This window comes from Palaemon carinicauda, chromosome 13, assembly GCF_036898095.1.
Source record: "Palaemon carinicauda isolate YSFRI2023 chromosome 13, ASM3689809v2, whole genome shotgun sequence".
Lineage (NCBI taxonomy): Eukaryota > Metazoa > Arthropoda > Malacostraca > Decapoda > Palaemonidae > Palaemon > Palaemon carinicauda.
In genome coordinates this window covers 127,858,912-127,878,063 of record NC_090737.1, presented here as the reverse complement: position 1 = coordinate 127,878,063, position 19,152 = coordinate 127,858,912, and the positions used below count along the sequence as shown (strand labels likewise).

The 19,152-nt window shown below is 41.6% G+C and overlaps 1 protein-coding gene across 2 annotated transcripts in view; it reads left to right on the top strand.

Annotated features, from left to right (window-relative positions):
• The window catches only part of LOC137652420 (aminoacylase-1-like), a 38,570-nt gene that overhangs the window by 649 nt on the left and 18,769 nt on the right, over positions 1-19,152 (top strand). For both annotated transcript variants that reach the window (XM_068385818.1, XM_068385817.1), the window contains exons 2-5: positions 2,714-2,883; positions 15,848-16,019; positions 17,069-17,215; positions 18,740-18,927. In XM_068385818.1, coding sequence (XP_068241919.1) covers positions 2,714-2,883; positions 15,848-16,019; positions 17,069-17,215; positions 18,740-18,927 — 677 coding nt within the window. The remainder of the gene's footprint in view (positions 1-2,713; positions 2,884-15,847; positions 16,020-17,068; positions 17,216-18,739; positions 18,928-19,152) is intronic.

The window sequence follows — 19,152 nt, the reverse complement described above, 5'->3', positions numbered from 1 at the left end:
TTTTTGTTTTCGTGAGTTTTCCTACCTCTCTTTGAGATACTACCGCTAGAGAGTAATGGTGTCCTTTTGGCTGGCCAGACAGTATTACATTGGATTCTTCTCTCTGGTTACGGTTCACTTTCCCTTTGCCTACGCATACACTGAATAGTTTGGCCTATTCTTTAAAGATTCTCCTCTGTACACATTCACCTGACAACACTGAAATTACCAAACAATTCTTCTTCACCCAAGGGGTTAACTACTGTACTGAAATTGTTAAGAGGGTACTTTCCTCTTGGTAAGGGTAGAAGAGACTCTTTAGCTATGGTAAGCAGTTCTTCAAGGAGAAGGACACTCCATAATCAAACCATTGTTCTCTGGTCTTGAGTAGTGCCATAGCCTCTGTGCCATGGTCTTCCACTGTCTTGGGCTAGAGTTCTCTTGCTTGAGGGTACACTCGGGGTCACTGTATTCTATCTTATTTCTCTTCCTTTTTTTTTCAAAGTTTTTATAGTTTAGATATGAAATGTTTATTTTAATGCCGCTATTGTTCCTAAAACATTTTATCTTCCACTGTTTTGGGTTAGAGTTTTGTTGCTTAAGGGTACATTCGTGTACACTATTCTATCTTATTTTTCTTCCCCTTATTTTGTTAAAGTTTTCATAGTTTATATAGGAGATATTTATTTTGATGTTTTTACTCTTCAAATATTTTATTTTTCCTTGTTTTCTTTCCTCACTGGGCTATTTTCCTTGTTGGACCTCTTGCAAGGGCTTATAGAATAATGCTTTTCCAACTAGGGTTGTGGCTTAGCAAGTAAAGATACTACTACTAATGATAATATGGGGGATCACTGTGAAACAGGATCTTGGGTAGGGAAAGACTAAAACTGAGTAATTTGCAGCATTAATAATGGTATGAAATGCATAATAAACACAAGATAACTTGTAGGTAAGATGTATGGTTCATGTAGGTAGCTGGAAATTAATGTATCATAATAACAGTACTTTTATGTATGATTTACATCAGGTCACTGTGGTTTTAGCTCGCCAAGAGAATTTATCTGTTCATGAGAACAACAATATCCTTATATATATATATATATATATATATATATATATATATATATATATATACTGTATATATATGAACCATATATTTTTTATTTTTCCTACTCGTTATCTTGTGTTCTATGCATTTCTGACCTTGATTATTGGGGCAAACCACCCGTTCAAGAGTCTTTGAAACCCCTTATATAAAGACTATTATGGGGGACACCAGTGGGAAACTGGGGTTTTATGGGTAGGGAAATAGCATAAATGAGTGATTTGCAGTAATAACAATGGCCAGAAATGCAAATAAGCACAAGATAACCAGTTGGAAAAATATATGATTCATGTGAGTGGCTGAAAACAAGCCAAAACATGATTATTTAAAACATTTGTAAAAGGGTACAGAACCTAACAAACCCACCTAACCTAATCTAGTCGTTCCCAGGTCTCAACCCCCTAGTCAGGGGCAAGCCCTTGGGCCCCCTTTCCAAGCCACAACCGCTAGCTGGACCCCCCCCCCCCCCTTCCCAGGTCACAAACTAAAAGTAAATCACAAATAAATCCTTATACTTTGATAAAGTAAATCGCAAATAATTCCTTACCTGATGATTGACACCGTCATTTATTTTTGTCTTGGCAATCTTTACAGAAGCTTTGCTGTTGAAAATGTGCTGGTCTTCACTAAAAATTAAGTCAGAATTGGACTGTTGAGGCATTATTTTGCTATTATTTTTTAATTTCACATGAGTAACAACACCTTTTCACACTGAACGGAGAGAATTTCCATCATAATCAATTACCGACATAGATGAAATTACTGTACACTAAATTTCGAAATAGATTGATGTACTGTACTCCCATTAAGTTCCCTCTTGGAGACGTCTTTACGTGATGGTGGTTGAGTTGAAACTGAAGGGGAAGGTGGGGAAAAAAAACAAGCTGTTGTAGAACAACATCCGGCAACTTATGAAGAAGTTCTTATAAGCTGTTGATTGATTTAAAATACCCACCTGACAGATACATCATTGTAAATGCACAGAAAGCTCCCCAAACCAATCGGAATCGAGCATGTGCAGTAAGTCCCCTTTAATCTCTCAGATGTAAACAATGGACTTTAAGAGTGAAAAACATACTTCACATTTTAATTGACCGATACGTAGGGTATTACAACCAGCCCCTATTAAACATATAGAGAAAAATACCAAACTATCCAGCACTCCTGCATTTAAAGGTTTTAAAGGTCGCTTATGAATGGCAGAGGCAAGGGACAGTGGCATTGCCCTAGCAATCAGAACAATGCCCCAGAGACTGACCGTACCTTATATGATCAGTGCCCAAGCCTCCTCTCCACCCAAGCTAGGACCAGGGAGGGCCAGGCAGTGGCTGCTTATGACTCAGCAGATAGACCTATAGGCTCCCCCTAACCTTAGCTCACAAGGATGGTAAGGTTGTAGATACTAATGGTACTAAAGAGTGAGCGGGACTCAAACCCCCGTCTGGCAAACACCAGACAGGCATTACCAACCAGGCCACAGTTTCGTTAGTAGTTGAATTATCATATATTTACCACAGTATTTTTAAGAGCATGGGACCTTTTAGGTACTGTAGATAGGATAAAGCAATTGAAAGGTAGATTTTTGCACCCTATAGTAATACTGTTTGTTTTTTTATTTTACCACAGCATCCTGTACCACCTACTTACAAGGACAAGCTGAAGAACTTGGTGCTGAATTCCAAGTAATTGAATGCATTCCAGGGAAGCCTATTGTGTTGATGACTATTCCTGGCAAAGATCCGTCCCTCCAGTCCATCCTTCTTAATTCTCACACTGATGTTGTGCCAGTTTTCCCAGTAAGTTTCTGCATTTTTTCCATCATATGGAATTCATGAATAACTTTTGGGTGAGTTAGGTTACAGACTTTGTGTGTTGTATCGTAGTACAGTACTGTAATTTTGTAATGCTACCTTTCACATTTACAGTATATAAAACAGTTGTTCCGACCCTGATACGAACGCTTGTCCTTTAATAGGAGTACGATTTCAGCGAAGCTGGAAACTCTTCTGTAAACAATGTGTTGGTAGTTATTGGTGAATGGTTGGGGAATCCCTGCCCCGGTGCCATTACACCATTAAACCCCTTTGACGTCAGCTGCTGAGCAGTACAAGTGTACTCTCGGTCTCCCTAGCATAGCTGCTTTAATCTTTTCTCTTTTTGTCTTTACGGAGTTTGCTTGCTGTTAGTAGAATGTGTGGGTATGGGGTCCTGCCCTGGAGTTTCTTGCTGAAATTGCTTCCCCTTCATGAGCAGTTGACTCCCATTCCATTTGTCTTTCTTGCTGATTCATGACTCTTCATGCCTCAGTGGGTATATTATGGCAAGAGACAGAAGAAAGCAAAGCATGACTCTTCTTCTTTGGGGTTTTCCCTGAAGCTGAAAAAATGGTATTATTACAGTTTCATCCATTATGGGAAATCTATTATAATAATATATTTCCCGAGTAAAGCAAGTCTTTTGTAGTATTTCTGTAAAATATTATCTGTCGCAAATGCCTAGTTCTTTATATATCGACGATCAAACTCACGCTACTCATGTCTTCCTCCCAGATTTTTTCTAAGTCTGTTGTTATTGTTGACTGTGTCTTGTATTTGCTTAAATGAGCCCTGTAACCACTATAATCCGCAGACAAACTAGTCCACTATAAAGTCTTACACGTTTGGCCAATCACAGCGCCTATCCACTATGACGTCATACATGTTTGGCCAATCACAGCGCGACAATACAACAGCGCGACAATACATCATCTTTCCCATGCATTTCATTTCGTTCTTAGAAATGGAGGCAATAGCAAGCACGTCATCTCATGTTGCACAAGAAGTTGAAATTCCATCTTCTTGTCCTGACTGTTTCCTAACTTACAATGAATTTGTTGTAAGTTATTCGGGGAATATTGAAAACCTAGTGGATTTGTGCCAGAGACACAATTTAATTTTACAAAATAAAAATTGTCCTGCATGTCAAGGAACCTTCCCAACGGCTTCACGTTTTCCTCAAAGCAGCAGCACATCTTGATGAACCAACAGTTTAAGGTAAGCTTCATTAATTTATAGAGTATATTATAATGGTGATAGTATAACGATGTATACAGCAGTACCATCACTTTGGATTTGGTTTGATGGATGTGTTAGGTAGTGGCTGTAAGGGGGGGGGGGGCCTCGCAGGGGCTAGGCCTAGGTAGGGGTACAGGGCCCTAGGTTAGGTGGTTGTATTAGGTTCGGTAGTGTCCCGAAATTCACTGTGGCGTTAAGGTGGGGTCGCAGGGGGGGCGGAGCCCCCCTCGGTAGGCCTAGGTCGGGGTACAGGGCCCCTAGGCTAGTTTAGGTGGGTTTATTAGGTTCAGTAGTGCCCTGAAAATCACTGTGGCCTTAAGGGGGGGGGGTCGCAGGGGGGGCGGAGCCCCCGGTAGGGCTAGGTAGGGGTATAGGGGGTGGGGTGGTGGAAGGATAAGTATTCATTTATTGCAAATATCATTTGACGCTCTCCCCCCACCCAAAACCCCGGTTCCCACCTGGTGTCCCCCATAATTGTTGGGATGAAGTAGGGTCTTTCTGCATTCTAGAACAACTTGTTGTTTTAACTCCAATTACATAGTAAATCTCTAAATCGGATGGTTTGCGGTCAAAATAAACGTTAAATTTGTTGGAACTACACTATTTCTGATGCAACAAATATATTTTTATTCCAGTTTCCCCTTAATGGATGAAACTGTAAATTTACCGAAAAAATATCTTAGTTATTTTCTCTCACCTTTAGGTATTCTACACCATGAGCCTTCTTCCCCCAGGTTGGCAGAGAAGCAAAACCACCCAAATATTTTGTATCCGCTAACGTAGTGTGAGGTGATTGTGCTCGATTCCCCCAGTGAATCTGGCAAACCGCATCCTTCACACGTAGCGAGCCTGGTATTGGCAAAGCAAAGTTCTTAGCTTTGAACATGCTGGGGCCTTCTTTAGGCTTGGAGGGTATTCTGTCCATGGAGAAACTGCGGCGAGTCCTCACTAGGACTTCCCAGTCTCCCATTGCTGCTACTTTTGCAGCAGCAGAAGCAGTGCCTGACGTGACCCCCTTTAGCCTAGACTGGACTACTGTAGTTGCAGTTGATTATCGATAGGTCCTCACCTAAAGTAAGTTCCATCACCGCCTGTTGTGATGACAACTGGGAAAGGGAGGGAGTGGTTGCATCCCTCTTTCCCTCTCAAAGTATTTTGAAATCTCCCAAGAAAGTAGAGTCTCTAGCTGCTACCTATCTCCCAAAGATGGAAAAGGAATGCTTCTGCTGTACCTAACCAGTGGCCTCCCACACGCACAAGGGTTAGAGGTGGTGTTGGAGGTTCTTTACCTAGTAGAGGGCCACTCCCTCTTCTACAGTTGCAATTTTTCGGAAAAGGCCGCCACCTGATCCAGATGGGAATAGTCGCCATTTGACTTAACAAAGCACGCTCACTTCGCTTCCGAGGCTGGATTGCGGGAGTCTTTCTGACAAGGTAGAAACAAACCTTAGAAAAATAATGAAGACTCTTAGGCTAACATTCATACCAAGGCCTCACAGAGCACACTCGCTCTTCAGTAAAATAATTCTCTGATGAAAGTAACCCTCTTTCTTACATGCGTGCTAAGGTATACCAACGCACAAAGGAGTATATTGTTTCTTCAAATGAAGAATTTTCTTGTGGTTTGAACCTCACGATCACGCAGTGCCCCGTAGCGCACTTTTGCTTATGATTAAGAATCAGATCTTGAGGTGGATTTTCACCCTTGCATGTGCTCACATCCCAGAATGCTCTTATGTCTCCGAATATTACCTTGAAGTAGTTCCTCATCCTTGTAGGCTTGCTGAAGTGCGCAAACTCCAGAGTGACTTATTTGTCTGAAGAAGAGCTAGCTCTTGTCAATCCTCATTTTCTCACACTCCCCGGAGTGTAATTATGTTTCTGAAGAAGAGCTAGCTCTTGAGGTTAATCCTCAACTTACACACACACTAAGGTGCACATACATGTCCCAGAGCATGCCCACTACTTGAAAGAATTATTAGGTTGATAATCTTTCCTGCATGCACCCTAAGGCACACAGGCAAGTCACAGAAAGCTCACATCTCTCCAGTAAAGAATTTATTGAAGTGGTCTCTTAGTCTTGTGCATGCGCTCAATGGCACTCGCACTTCTTAAAAGAGGAATTGGTGTAGGAGTTGGATTCGCAGTCTTGCACATTCTAAGGTGCCCGCTTGCATTCTGCAGCTCACATAATTTGAAAGAAAATTCTTGAATGAGGTAATTCCTCAGTCGCAACGTGTGCTCGTACGCTAAAATGTAATTTCATTCTTCGGAAGAACAACTGGGTTCTGAAATTGATTCTTATGTTTGTGCTCACTCTTCGCCACACATGCGTGCTCACATGACGTGAATGTCTTGCAAAGAGAAATCTGGCCTGTCACTATCACCTCTTAGTGACTCTCCCGTACTGGAAGGGCTAGAGTAGTCTTTCTTGCTGCAGTAGCAAACATACAGTACTGTATAATTTTTCCATAACCAGGTGAGTGATTATCACCTGAGAACTCTTACTCGCTTAGAGACGCATGCCAGTTCATGCACGCGCTTTGTTCATTCTTACACTTGTTTGATTGAGCTCACTCTTCTGCACAAGCACTCTCCTACTGTTGTGCCCATAGGAACAGAAGCTCATGTTCCTGATCATATATGTCCTCAGGCGAGCGAGTGCTCACCCATCCTATAAGGATAAGTTCATCTCTGACTGCCTATGCAAAACAGAAACCTGTCCTATCATCTGAGAATTTTTTCTCAGATTGATAGGAGGTGGATTAGAATCAACACTCTTGCACCTCTTTGGGTTTGAGTGTTCAACATTCCAGGATTTTAAATCAGCCCTTTTGGGTTAGGAACTTATCAGTTCTAAAAAAAAAAAAGTCTCCTATTAAAGGACGATGGTTTATATCACTGTAGAAATAAATCACAAATTTTTAAAATTAATTTATATTTTCCTAACTACAGTATACAAACTTGAGTTCTTTAAGCTTTACTTCCGGCCCATAATTCGTAGGTGAAGGTCAAAGTGGATTACAGGTGTACTGATGGAAGAATGGGGATTCCCCGTCACCTGCCGGTAACTACCAATACTTCGTTATAAATTTTAACAACGGGGTTTTCAGCATTGCTGAAATTATACTCATATTAAGGAACTCAGGTTTGTATAATTAGGAAAAATACAGGTTACTTTGAGAAATTTGTGGTTTATCTTTGAAGGGTCATTTATTCAATTGGGAATTTTCCATCAGTCATTGCATGGATGGTCAGTAGTAATTCATTGTGGTTTTTTATGATAAAGAATTATTAAGTGTACATATATTCTTGCTAGCAATATGTGATTTTTAAGGATTCAGAAAAATTATTGCTTCTCATTATCCACACTTTATAGAAAAGTACAAGTAAAGAAGTAGTTTGTATAATTCCTATCCATTATAAATTGTTATATATGCAGAACACATTGGAATATCCAAAAATGTTATTCGGATAACAGTACTGTACAGTATTACAACAGCTTTGACTGAAATAGCAATAGTGAGAAGTTGTGTTTTGTTCCTCAAGCATTCATTTTTCAATATTAATCTTACCCGATAATCATGTAGCTGTCAACTCCGTTGCCCGACAGAATTCTACGGAAGGGATACGCCAGCGATCGCTATACAAGAGGGGGGTGTACTCACCAGCGCCACCTGTGGCCAGGTACTGCAGTACTTCTTGTTGACACCACCTCAATTTTTCCTCTGTCGTGCTTCCGGCAAGACCTACATGGATACGCTTATAATTTTGGAGTCTTTGTTCACGGTTTTGGTGAAGTATTGCTCTGAGATTTCAGCTTTCGCTATACAGGAAGCTTTTCCCTTAGCTAGATAGCTTTTGGATTAATTTTGATTTATGGTTTAACGATCTTTAGCTTTAAATTGGAATCCCCCTTGACTGTTCTCTGATTCAAGATGTCCGACCATTCTCAAGCTCCTCCCCAAAGACGATGTAGGACTTGTATTAGGCGGCTTCCGAAGGCCTCGGTTGATCCTCACACCGTTTGTTCCGACTGTAGGGGAAAATCCTGTCAGTTGGAAGATCGATGTGAGGAATGTGCCGGACTTTCGGAACTTGATTTTATTCGATTCCTTAAGTATACCACTAAATTAGAGAGAGAGAGAGTTAGGAGGAGTTCGGCTCGCTCTTTACTTTATTCCTCCCCCCATGATCCTCAACCTTTTCCTCACCCTGTAGTGGCTACCCCCGAACCTACTATTAGTGCTCAGCCTGATATGTCAGATGTTTTACGTGCTATTCAGGCTTTAGGTGATAAAGTGGAGTCGGTAGTGAGTGACCACAAGTTCCTTTTGGCAGACGTCAAGGAACTTAAAGTGAAAAGTGCAATGGGAAGTGGTAGTGCCAGTGCTGTGCCTAGTGCTAGTGTCAGTGTCAGTGTTGCGCGTGAGGATACTTCTGTGCGTGCCAGTCGTCCTCCCAGTCCGGGACCTCTTGCAAGCTCCCAAGCCCAGGGGAGAAGCAATGTCGAAGGGCAAAAGGGTTCGGCAGGCCTTGATCGGCGCACAGTAGTATCCTCAGTGGTTGCGGGCGTATCTTATAGAGATCGTCACTTCCACTCTCAGACGATTGAGCCCTTTAGATCCTCGTCTGCAGAAGATTTTTCGGGGAGAAAACGCTGGACTCAGGCCTCAAGACCTCTTAAGCGTAAAGTCCAGACCGCGCGAGTCCAACAGCCAGGGTGTAGCCATTGGGCTAGCTCGGACTCGCCGCAGTCATCAGGTGACTGCACGCCTCCTAAGAGAGGCAAGGTGCTGCCTCAACAGACCTCAACTTCTGTTAAAGCTATGCCTCAACAGACCTCAACTTCTGTTGATCCTAAGATGGCTTTGCTGCAGACTATGCAGTCGCAGCTTACGGTGTTGATGCGGGAGTTTCAGGCAGAGAAGGTTAATACACCTCCTCCTGCGAGCGCTCCTCCTCCTCAGCGCAGTACAATCTGCCAGACGTATGAGGTTGAGGTTCCTCAAGCTACCTCCATGCGTGAGCTGCCGCGTTGGGAGTTGCCAGATACCAGCGCTGTGCAGCAACCTCCACTTTCTTTGAGGCAGGAGCCTCTTACCACGCAGCAACCTCCTCAACAATGGGGACAGGAACCTTATGCTTTACAACCTCCTCTACCCTTGAGGCAGGAGTATCTTGCATTACCTCCATCCTCGAGGCAGCAACCTCTTGAGGTACGACAACCTCTACCATCCTTGAGGCAGCCACCTCAACTCTCGCAGCAACCACCTCCACTTTCCTCGAGGCGAGAACCTCAACTCTCGAGGCAAGCACCTCAAGAACCTCAACTCGTGAGACAAGAGCCTCTCTCTGCGCAGCCACCTCAACCCTTGAAGCAAGCGCAACTCTTGAGGCAGGAACCTCATGCTATGAGTCAGCCACCTCAACGCATGCATCTGCCACTTTCTCCTCAGCTTGAGCCTCTTCCCATTCAAATTGAACTGCAGTCTTTGCAGCACGAGCCTCATGCTTTACTACAGTCGCCTCTCACCACGCTTGCTCCTCAGACCTCCGCAGAACCTCCTTCATCCCAGCCTCAGGACTTTGTCATTACCAGCCCTCATCCTCTTCAACAGAGACTTGAGGATGAATCCGCAAGTGCGCATGCACCCGCTCTTCAGGATTCAGCCATTCAGCAGACCGCTTTAACTTTACCTCTCGCTTCTCAACCGTCAGGTGATGAGGTTTCTGAGGATGAAGCTGCTCACCTGGATGATCCTTCATCTGACGTGGAGGAACCCAAGTCATTGCCACCCTCCATCGACTTTCGCAAGGTTCTGGCTCTGTTCAGAGAATTTTACCCGGATCACTTTGTGTCTGCTACCCCTCGCTCTCCTCCATCCGAGTTCTCTCTAGGCATGCAACCTGTTAAGTCTGCCTACACTAAGCTCGTCTTCGCTAGATCTTCAAAGAGAGCTTTGAGAATGTTAGGGGATTGGTTGCAGTCCAAGCAGCAACTGGGAAAGACGTCTTTTATGTTTCCACCTCCTAAGCTGACGTCTAAGGCGGGCGTCTGGTATGCCACAGGAGAGGAACCAGGCTTGGGGGTCCCTGCCTCTGCCCAGGCTGACTTCTCAAGTTTGGTTGACTCTCCACGAAGGTCAGCTATGAGACGCTCTAAGGTCTGCTGGACCTTTTCTGACCTGGACCACTTCTTGAAGGGAGTCTTTCGCGCCTTTGAAATTTTTAATTTTCTCGATTGGTGCCTGGGGGCCTTGAGCAAGAAGACTGCCCCATCTGACAAAGACTCGGCCATGTTGATCATGTCCTGTATGGACAAAGCAATTCGCGATGGTTCCGGCGAACTTGCCTCTATGTTTGTATCGGGAGTCCTCAAGAAAAGGGAACAGCTTTGCTCCTTCCTTTCCACTGGTATCACCTCTTGCCAAAGGTCGCAGTTACTTTTTGCTCCTCTTTCTAAGTTCCTGTTTCCTGAGGATCTTATCAAGGAATTGTCTGCGGCTCTCATTCAGAAGGACACGCATGATCTTGTGGCCTCTTCAGCACGGAAGGCTAAGATTGCTCCTTCAGTTCCTAGAACTTACCGCACCCCAGTGGCTGATACTCCTGCTACTAGATTTATTCCGCCCTTTCGTGGCAGAGCCCCCAGCCGAGGAGGTACCCGTCCAGACGGTCACAGGGGCAGGTCCAAGAAAGGTATCAAGTCTTCGAAAGGCAAACACTGACTCTCCTCCTCTCCAGACAGCTGTAGGAGCCAGACTCAAGATCTTCTGGCAAGCTTGGGAAAGAAGAGGTGCAGACGCCCAGTCTGTCAAGTGGCTAAGGGAGGGTTACAAGATACCATTCTGCCGCAATCCCCCTCTGACCACTTCTCCCATCAACCTCTCTCCCAACTACAAGGAAAAGGACAAGAGGCTAGCGTTACATCAAGAGGTGTCGCTTCTGTTACAGAAGGAGGCAGTGGTGATAGTCCGGGATCATCAATCCCCGGGCTTCTACAACCGTCTCTTTCTGGTGGCCAAGAAGACAGGAGGTTGGAGACCGGTGCTGGACGTCAGTGCGCTCAATGCTTATGTCACCAAGCAGACGTTCACTATGGAGACGACGAAGTCGGTCCTAGCAGCGGTCAGGCAGGAGGACTGGATGGTCTCGCTGGATCTGAAAGACGCTTACTTTCACGTCCCCATTCATCCAGACTCCCAACCTTTTCTGAGATTCGTTTTTGGAAAGGTTGTATACCAATTCCAAGCCCTGTGTTTTGGCCTAAGCACGGCACCTATGGTGTTCACGCGACTGATGAGGAATCTTGCGAAATTCCTCCACTTGGCGGACATCAGAGCCTCCCTTTATTTAGACGACTGGCTGTTAAGAGCCCCCACAAGTCGTCGCTGTCTGGAGAGTCTCAATTGGACTTTGGACTTGACCAAGGAACTGGGTCTTTTGGTCAACTTAGAAAAGTCCCAGCTTATTCCTTCCCAAACCATCGTTTACCTGGGAATGGAGATTCGGAGTCAAGCTTTTCGGGCTTTTCCGTCGGCCCCAAGAATCAACCAAGCCCTAGAGTGCATTCTGAGCATGCTGAAGAGGAACAGATGCTCGGTGAGACAGTGGATGAGTCTAACAGGGTCCCTGTCATCGTTAGCCCTGTTCACCGAGTTAGGGAGACTCCACCTCCGCCCCCTTCAATTCCATCTAGCAGCTCACTGGGACAAGGATTTGACGCTCGAAGCGGTCTCTATTCCTGTTACCAAAGAGATGAAGACTACTCTCATGTGGTGGAAGAGCAACATCCTTCTCAAGGAGGGTCTCTCGTTAGCTGTTCAGACCCCCAATCTTCATCTCTATTCGGACGCATCAGACTCGGGCTGGGGCGCGACCTTGGACGGACAGGAATGCTCGGGGACATGGACCAAGGAACAGGAAACGCTTCACATCAATTGCAAGGAGTTGTTGGCAGTACATCTGGCCTTAATGAACTTCAAGTCCCTCCTGCTAAACAAGGTGGTGGAGGTGAACTCCGACAACACCACAGCCTTGGCATACATCTCCAAGCAGGGAGGGACTCATTCGAAGAAGCTATACGAGATCGCAAGGGACCTCCTCATTTGGTCAAGAAGTCTAAACCTCAAACTGGTAACGAGATTCATTCAGGGCAATATGAATGTCTCGGCAGATCGCCTCAGCAGGAAGGGTCAGGTCATCCCCACAGAATGGACCCTTCACAAGGACGTGTGCAACAGACTTTGGACCTTGTGGGGTCAGCCAACGATAGATCTGTTCGCCACCTCCATGACCAAGAGGCTCCCATTGTACTGTTCCCCAATTCCAGACCCGGCAGCAGTTCACGTGGATGCTTTTCTGCTGGATTGGTCCCATCTCGATCTTTATGCATTCCCGCCGTTCAAGATCATCAACAGAGTTATCCAGAAGTTCATCTCCCACGAAGGGACACGGCTGACGTTGGTTGCTCCCCTTTGGCCTGCAAGAGAATGGTTCACAGAGGTACTGCAATGGCTGGTCGACGTTCCCAGGACTCTCCCTCTAAGAGTGGACCTTCTACGTCAACCTCACGTAAAGAAGGTACACCCAAGCCTCCACGCTCTTCGTCTGACTGCCTTCAGACTATCGAAAGACTCTCTAGAGCTAGAGGCTTTTCGAAGGAGGCAGCCAGAGCGATTGCCAGAGCAAGGAGGATTTCCACTCGTAGAGTCTATCAATCCAAGTGGGAAGTCTTCCGAAGCTGGTGCAGAGCCAATGCAGTTTCCTCTACCAATACCTCTGTAACCCAAGTTGCTGACTTCCTGTTACATCTTAGGAATGTTAGATCTCTTTCGGCTCCTACGATCAAAGAGTACAGAAGTATGTTGGCATCAGTTTTCCGCCACAGAGGCTTGGATCTTTCTTCCAACAAGGATCTACAGGACATCCTTAAGTCTTTCGAGACCTCTAAAGAACGTCGCTTGTCCACTCCAGGCTGGAATCTAGACGTAGTCTTAAGGTTCCTGATGTCTCCTAGATTTGAACCTCTCCAGTCAGCCTCTTTCAAAGACCTTACTCTCAAAACTCTTTTCCTCGTCTGCCTTGCAACAGCCAAAAGAGTTAGTGAGGTTCACGCCTTCAGCAGGAACATAGGATTCACATCCGAAACAGCAACATGTTCCTTGCAGCTCGGTTTTTTGGCAAAAAATGAACTTCCTTCACGTCCTTGGCCTAGATCGTTCGAAATTCCTAGCCTCTCCAACATGGTGGGTAACGAGCTAGAGAGAGTTCTTTGCCCTGTCAGAGCTCTAAAGTATTATCTTAAAAGGTCAAAACCTATACGAGGACAATCAGAAGCCTTATGGTGTGCCATCAAGAAACCTTCGATGCCTATGTCCAAAAACGCAGTTTCGTATTACATAAGGCTTCTGATTAGAGAAGCTCATTCTCACATGAAGGATGAAGACCTTGCTTTGCTGAAGGTAAGGACCCACGAAGTGAGAGCTGTAGCTACTTCGATGGCCTTCAAACAGAACCGTTCTCTGCAGAGTATTATGGATGCAACCTATTGGAGGAGCAAGTCAGTGTTTGCATCATTTTATCTCAAAGATGTCCAGTCTCTTTACGAGAACTGCTACACCCTGGGACCATTCGTAGCAGCGAGTGCAGTAGTAGGTGAGGGCTCAGCCACTACATTCCCTTAATCCCATAACCTTTTTTAACCTTTCTCTTGAATGCTTTTATTGTTGTTTTTGGGTTGTTACGGTAGGCTAAGAAGCCTTCCGCATCCTAGTTGATTTGGCGGGTGGTCAATTCGTTCTTGAGAAGCGCCTATGTTAGAGGTTGTGTAGAGGTCCTTTAGTATGGGTTGCAGCCCTTGATACTTCAGCACCTTAGAGTTGTTCAGCCTCCTAAGAGGAACGCTGCGCTCAGTAAGGAAGACGAACTTATTAAAGGCAGAGTAATGGTTCAAGTCGACTTCCTTACCAGGTACTTATAATTTCATTGTTATTTTGAATAACTGATAATATGAAATACGGGATACCTTAGCTTCTTGATATACATGTACACTGGTTTTCACCCACCTCCCTGGGTGTGAATCAGCTACATGATTATCGGGTAAGATTAATATTGAAAAATGTTATTTTCATTAGTTAAATAAATTTTTGAATATACTTACCCGATAATCATGATTTAATTGACCCACCCTTCCTCCCCATAGAGAACCAGTGGACCAAGGAAAAATTGAGGTGGTGTCAACAAGAAGTACTGCAGTACCTGGCCACAGGTGGCGCTGGTGAGTACACCCCCCTCTTGTATAGCGATCGCTGGCGTATCCCTTCCGTAGAATTCTGTCGGGCAACGGAGTTGACAGCTACATGATTATCGGGTAAGTATATTCAAAAATTTATTTTACTAATGAAAATAACATTTTATAATGGTAGAGAGTTTCTACTTAGCTTTTCGTTTGAAAAAATGTTGAAGAACTTAATGATATACATAGAAGGCAGAAGTTTCAAGATATACACATTATTAACACAATCATGGTAGATTATTTGGACTATATCTTTAAGTGGATCAGTAAATCCTTAAGTATAATAAGGAAAAGTTAAGGGAATGAAGTCTCTATTGTTAATTTTTTTTTATGAGCATTCAAGAGAAATTTTAAGAAGCTGTAACAGAGCTTGTTTTGTTAGTTTCAAATGGGGATTTGATTGTAAACACTAGAACAATTAAAATTAGGTGTAAATTACTAGCTTTGTTGTGACTAGATATAGGCCTACAGTAGAAGTTTAAAAAAAAATGGTTATAAACTTAATAGCATTTACTTTAGCAAGTCTACTATGTTTTTTTTTTCCTTTCTTTCTCCACAGAAACCTGCATATAATTCTGAAACACACACAAAGTCAGGCTCAGATGGGTGCTATTGTTTACACATCCAGGACCAAATTGTTGAAATGTTTTCAGTCTATAAATCACTATGTAAATTCAAAACTCAGTAGAGGGTAATGATCTTTGAGATCGACTTTTTTAATTATTACTGTACATGTATTTGTTTTATGTTCTTTTAAAATTGTAATCCTATGATGTTAATGTTTTGCCTCCAACATGGCCTTTCATATTATTTCTGGTTAAAGTCGATTTCTTGTGGTTACTTATAAGCTTGAATAACATTGTCAGATTCAGGGGAAGAATCTTATGCTAGAGTGCTATTGGATGCAGCTGTTATTATTAACCCTTTTACCCCCGGGGTATTTGGAAATTTCCAACCCTTAACCCCCAAGGGGTTATTTTTTTCCCAGCACATTTTGCAGTATATTTTTTTTAAATTGCTCTAACAGCCTTAATTTTTGTCATAGAGAGGTCAGGTTGGTCTCATTCTCTTGGAAAATGCCTGAATTTTCTCAAAAAATTATCAAAAAATATGAAAAAAAAATTTTTATAGCATTTTTTTGCAAGGACGTACCGGTACGTCTATGGGGGTAAAGGGATGGCTTTTGTGAAACGTACCAGTACGTCCTTTGGGGGTAAAATGGTTAAGGCACATAGTCCACATAAGTCTCTATCTTTAGGTAATAGAAACAACTGGTTTGACACATCTATATGAGAATTTATGCCTTTTACCATTCAACAGTAAATGGGTGATCTTATTTCTGTACTGTATTCACTTTAGGCATACTGGTTCTTTGTTTTTAAAACTTAATTTTTTGTTTGTTTACAGGAACATTGGAAATATGAACCATTTAGTGCTCACAAGGACGAGAATGGGGATATTTATGGACGTGGCACACAGGACATGAAATGTGTAGGTATTCAGTACTTGGAAGCTCTAAAACGTCTTCGTAAAGCTGGCGCAACATTTCTCCGAACAATTCACTTATCTTTTGTCCCAGGTATGCTGGCTATATCATTTTTAAAAAGTTTTTTTAAGTCTTATTTTGAGTATATTTTTATTAATTTACACTAGATTTACTGTATGATTGTTGGATTATGTACTGTTCAGTTTGTGAGCCTCTGGTATACCGTGTGTGATCCAAGGTAATCATTTCTTAAAGCCCAGTACACACTATGATTCATGTATCAGCCTCTTAGTGCAGTAGTGTTGAAAAAAAATTACTAGCGGCCAAAGTGTACTGCAAAACTGCTCACATGTTTCTGTGAGCTAGCTGCCCAGTTGCAGTTCAGATTTCATTGAGAGAGGATGTATGCTGATGATTTACTCTACTGTTATTATTATTAAGATTATTATTATTAAAATTGCTGAAAATATTATTGAAATCAATAAAATTATTATTATTGAAAATATTACTATTATGATTAAAATTATTATTAAAATAAAATAAAGTGTTGGTCCTTGTCTTCCCACTTTGAATGCTGACGCAACACTGAGCAGACACATGAAATCGGGCCGCTGCATCAACATGTTGGTGGTGCAGTTTTGTGTTGAAAAAGTTGTTTTTCAACGCATACATTCAATACTGCTTGCATCATGAATCATAGTGTGTACTGGGCTTAAGACTTAAGTAGATGGCATTGGAAATGAAAAATAGTTGTTATTTAGAGACTGTTTTTTTCATACATGTTACACTAGATATATATATATCATGGTTACAGGCAAGGTATTTTTGTGGCTTTTAGTTGAATCCCTTTCACAAGCTTTAAAACATATGTGATATAAAGTTTTTGATGCAAGCAAAATATAAATTTTTCTTTGTAAATATGAAATTACTATATGTACTGTACTACTGTATAAAGAATCGTCATGTAGCTCATAGACAGAAAGGTATCTTAAGAAAGAGTTTTGATGTAGTAAAATGTTTGTTTAGATTAGAAATGTTTTGGTATTATTGTAACTACTGTAGTTTTACTAAAATCTTGTGATACTATGGTAATTTAGATTAATGAAATGAATGTTAATGACACGTTTTATTTTTTTCTAAAGAGGAGGAAGTAGGTGGACATGATGGCATGGGGGAATTTGTCAAGACTCCAATTTTCAAAAATTTGAATATTGGCTTTGGCCTTGATGAGGGTTATGCAAATCCTACGGAGAAGTTCACTGTCTTTTATGGAGAAAGAACACCATGGTGTGAGTATTTTATTTTTTTTTGTATTTTCAAGAAAAGCCTTTACAGTATTTATAGAAATAAAGTAAATGTTCAATATTTCTTTTGAGTCTTGAGAATGAAATGTTATGTGCTTGTTATAGGCTAGTTTACTTTTACTTTATGGCTTATAAATATCTGTGGTATAATATTTTGCTCTCGCATTGTCCTTAACCCTTTTACCCACAAAGGACATACTGGTACGTTTCACAAAACACATCCCTTTACCCCCATGGACGTACCGGTACGTCCTTGCAAAAAACTGCCATTTACAATTTTTTTTTTTTTTTTTGATAATTTTTTGAGAAATTTCAGGCATGCTTGAATAAAAAATAACCCCTGGGGATTAAGGGTTGGAAAGTTCCAAATAGCCTGGGGGTAAAAGGGTTAAGATTTTTATATTATGGTTCCTTCTGTCAGATATTAATTTATAATTTTTCATAGTTCCCGACTATTATTGTGATACACGGTACTATTGTTTATTTTCAAGCTGTATTTCTCTACAGCACTTTACACAATGATTATTTTTAAGTGATATGGACCCCAACCAGGTGGAATTATTTACTTACAGTGTAATGATTTTTTTTTTTAATGTTAATAACCTGGTAATTGAGATTAAGTAAATGATATATCCCAGAGAAAATAGAATACAAAGTGGAGTGGAACTGATTTGTGTGTAAAACACAATATTTTTATTGTTTTCATTTTACTTTAAAAATTTCACTGTGTAACAGTGCTTCATATATTGAACAAACATGATGTACTTGGCATTTAGTGTGATAATCATACTACAGTATTTCGCTGTGAACTGATCTGTTATTGTAAATGAGTAGGGCAGATATCATAGCTGCTGTTTTTCAAATGCTGACAGCTACCAGGGTCTCATTTTCAGAGCTGGTCCTAGAAAAGTTTTTTACAGGATAAGATTAAGTTAAAGTTTAGCAGCTAATTAGGAAGAAGCCATTGGAAATAGATGAATAGTAAAATGCAAAAAAAAAAAAAAAAAAAAAAAAAACAGTGCGGCTGTGAGCTAAAGAGATGCTGCAAAGATTCTTGGTACCTCATATGAAGCACATTTTACAGCACACTATTGGCAATATTTTACTCTAGTGCAATGAAATATAATATTTTTTATAGTTTTATAGTTCCAAGATACTTAGGTTACAATACAGTAGTTTTGTTTAGTGTGACAATGTTATGTACATTCATAAACTATTCAATTTGTACCATGATTTGAACTGTAAATATTCAGAAGGGTCACATTTTCTGGTGTAATTTTCAGCAGTTAATAATTCAAAGTTGGTAGTCATCTGTTGGAAAACTTTACACAGGATGAGAATGTTATGTACATTCACAAACTATTCAATTTGTAATATGATTTGAAATGTAAATCTTCAGATGTGACCCATTTTCTGCTTTAATTTTCAGCAATTAAAGTTTCAAAGTTGGGAGACATGTTGAAAAACTTTTGTAAGGTTGTGAAATCTATTTACTAATTATCTTTCAAGGGATATTTGTGCGTTGCCCGGGTCAGCCGGGTCATGGCTCTCAGTTCTTACCCAACAACTCGGGAATGAAGTTGCAGAAAGTTATTAATTCATTTATGGCGTATCGGGAAGAACAAAAGAAGATCCTTAGTGAAAATAAGAATCTTAGACTTGGAGATGTTACCACCGTGAACCTCACAATGCTAGAAGTAAGAGTGTGACAATTGAATTTTAAGGTACTTGTTCCAAGAGAAGACTTTTAAATACAAAAGTAGTTTTGCAGGTCCCTTCACAATATTCATAATTGACCGTTATGACAAGGAAATTTGGATTTGAGAACCTAGTAAAGTATACCATTAGTTACTACCAATGGTATAATCTAGCTAATAGATGAAAAGAATAATTCAATTTTGTATTTTTTTATGATGCTTAAT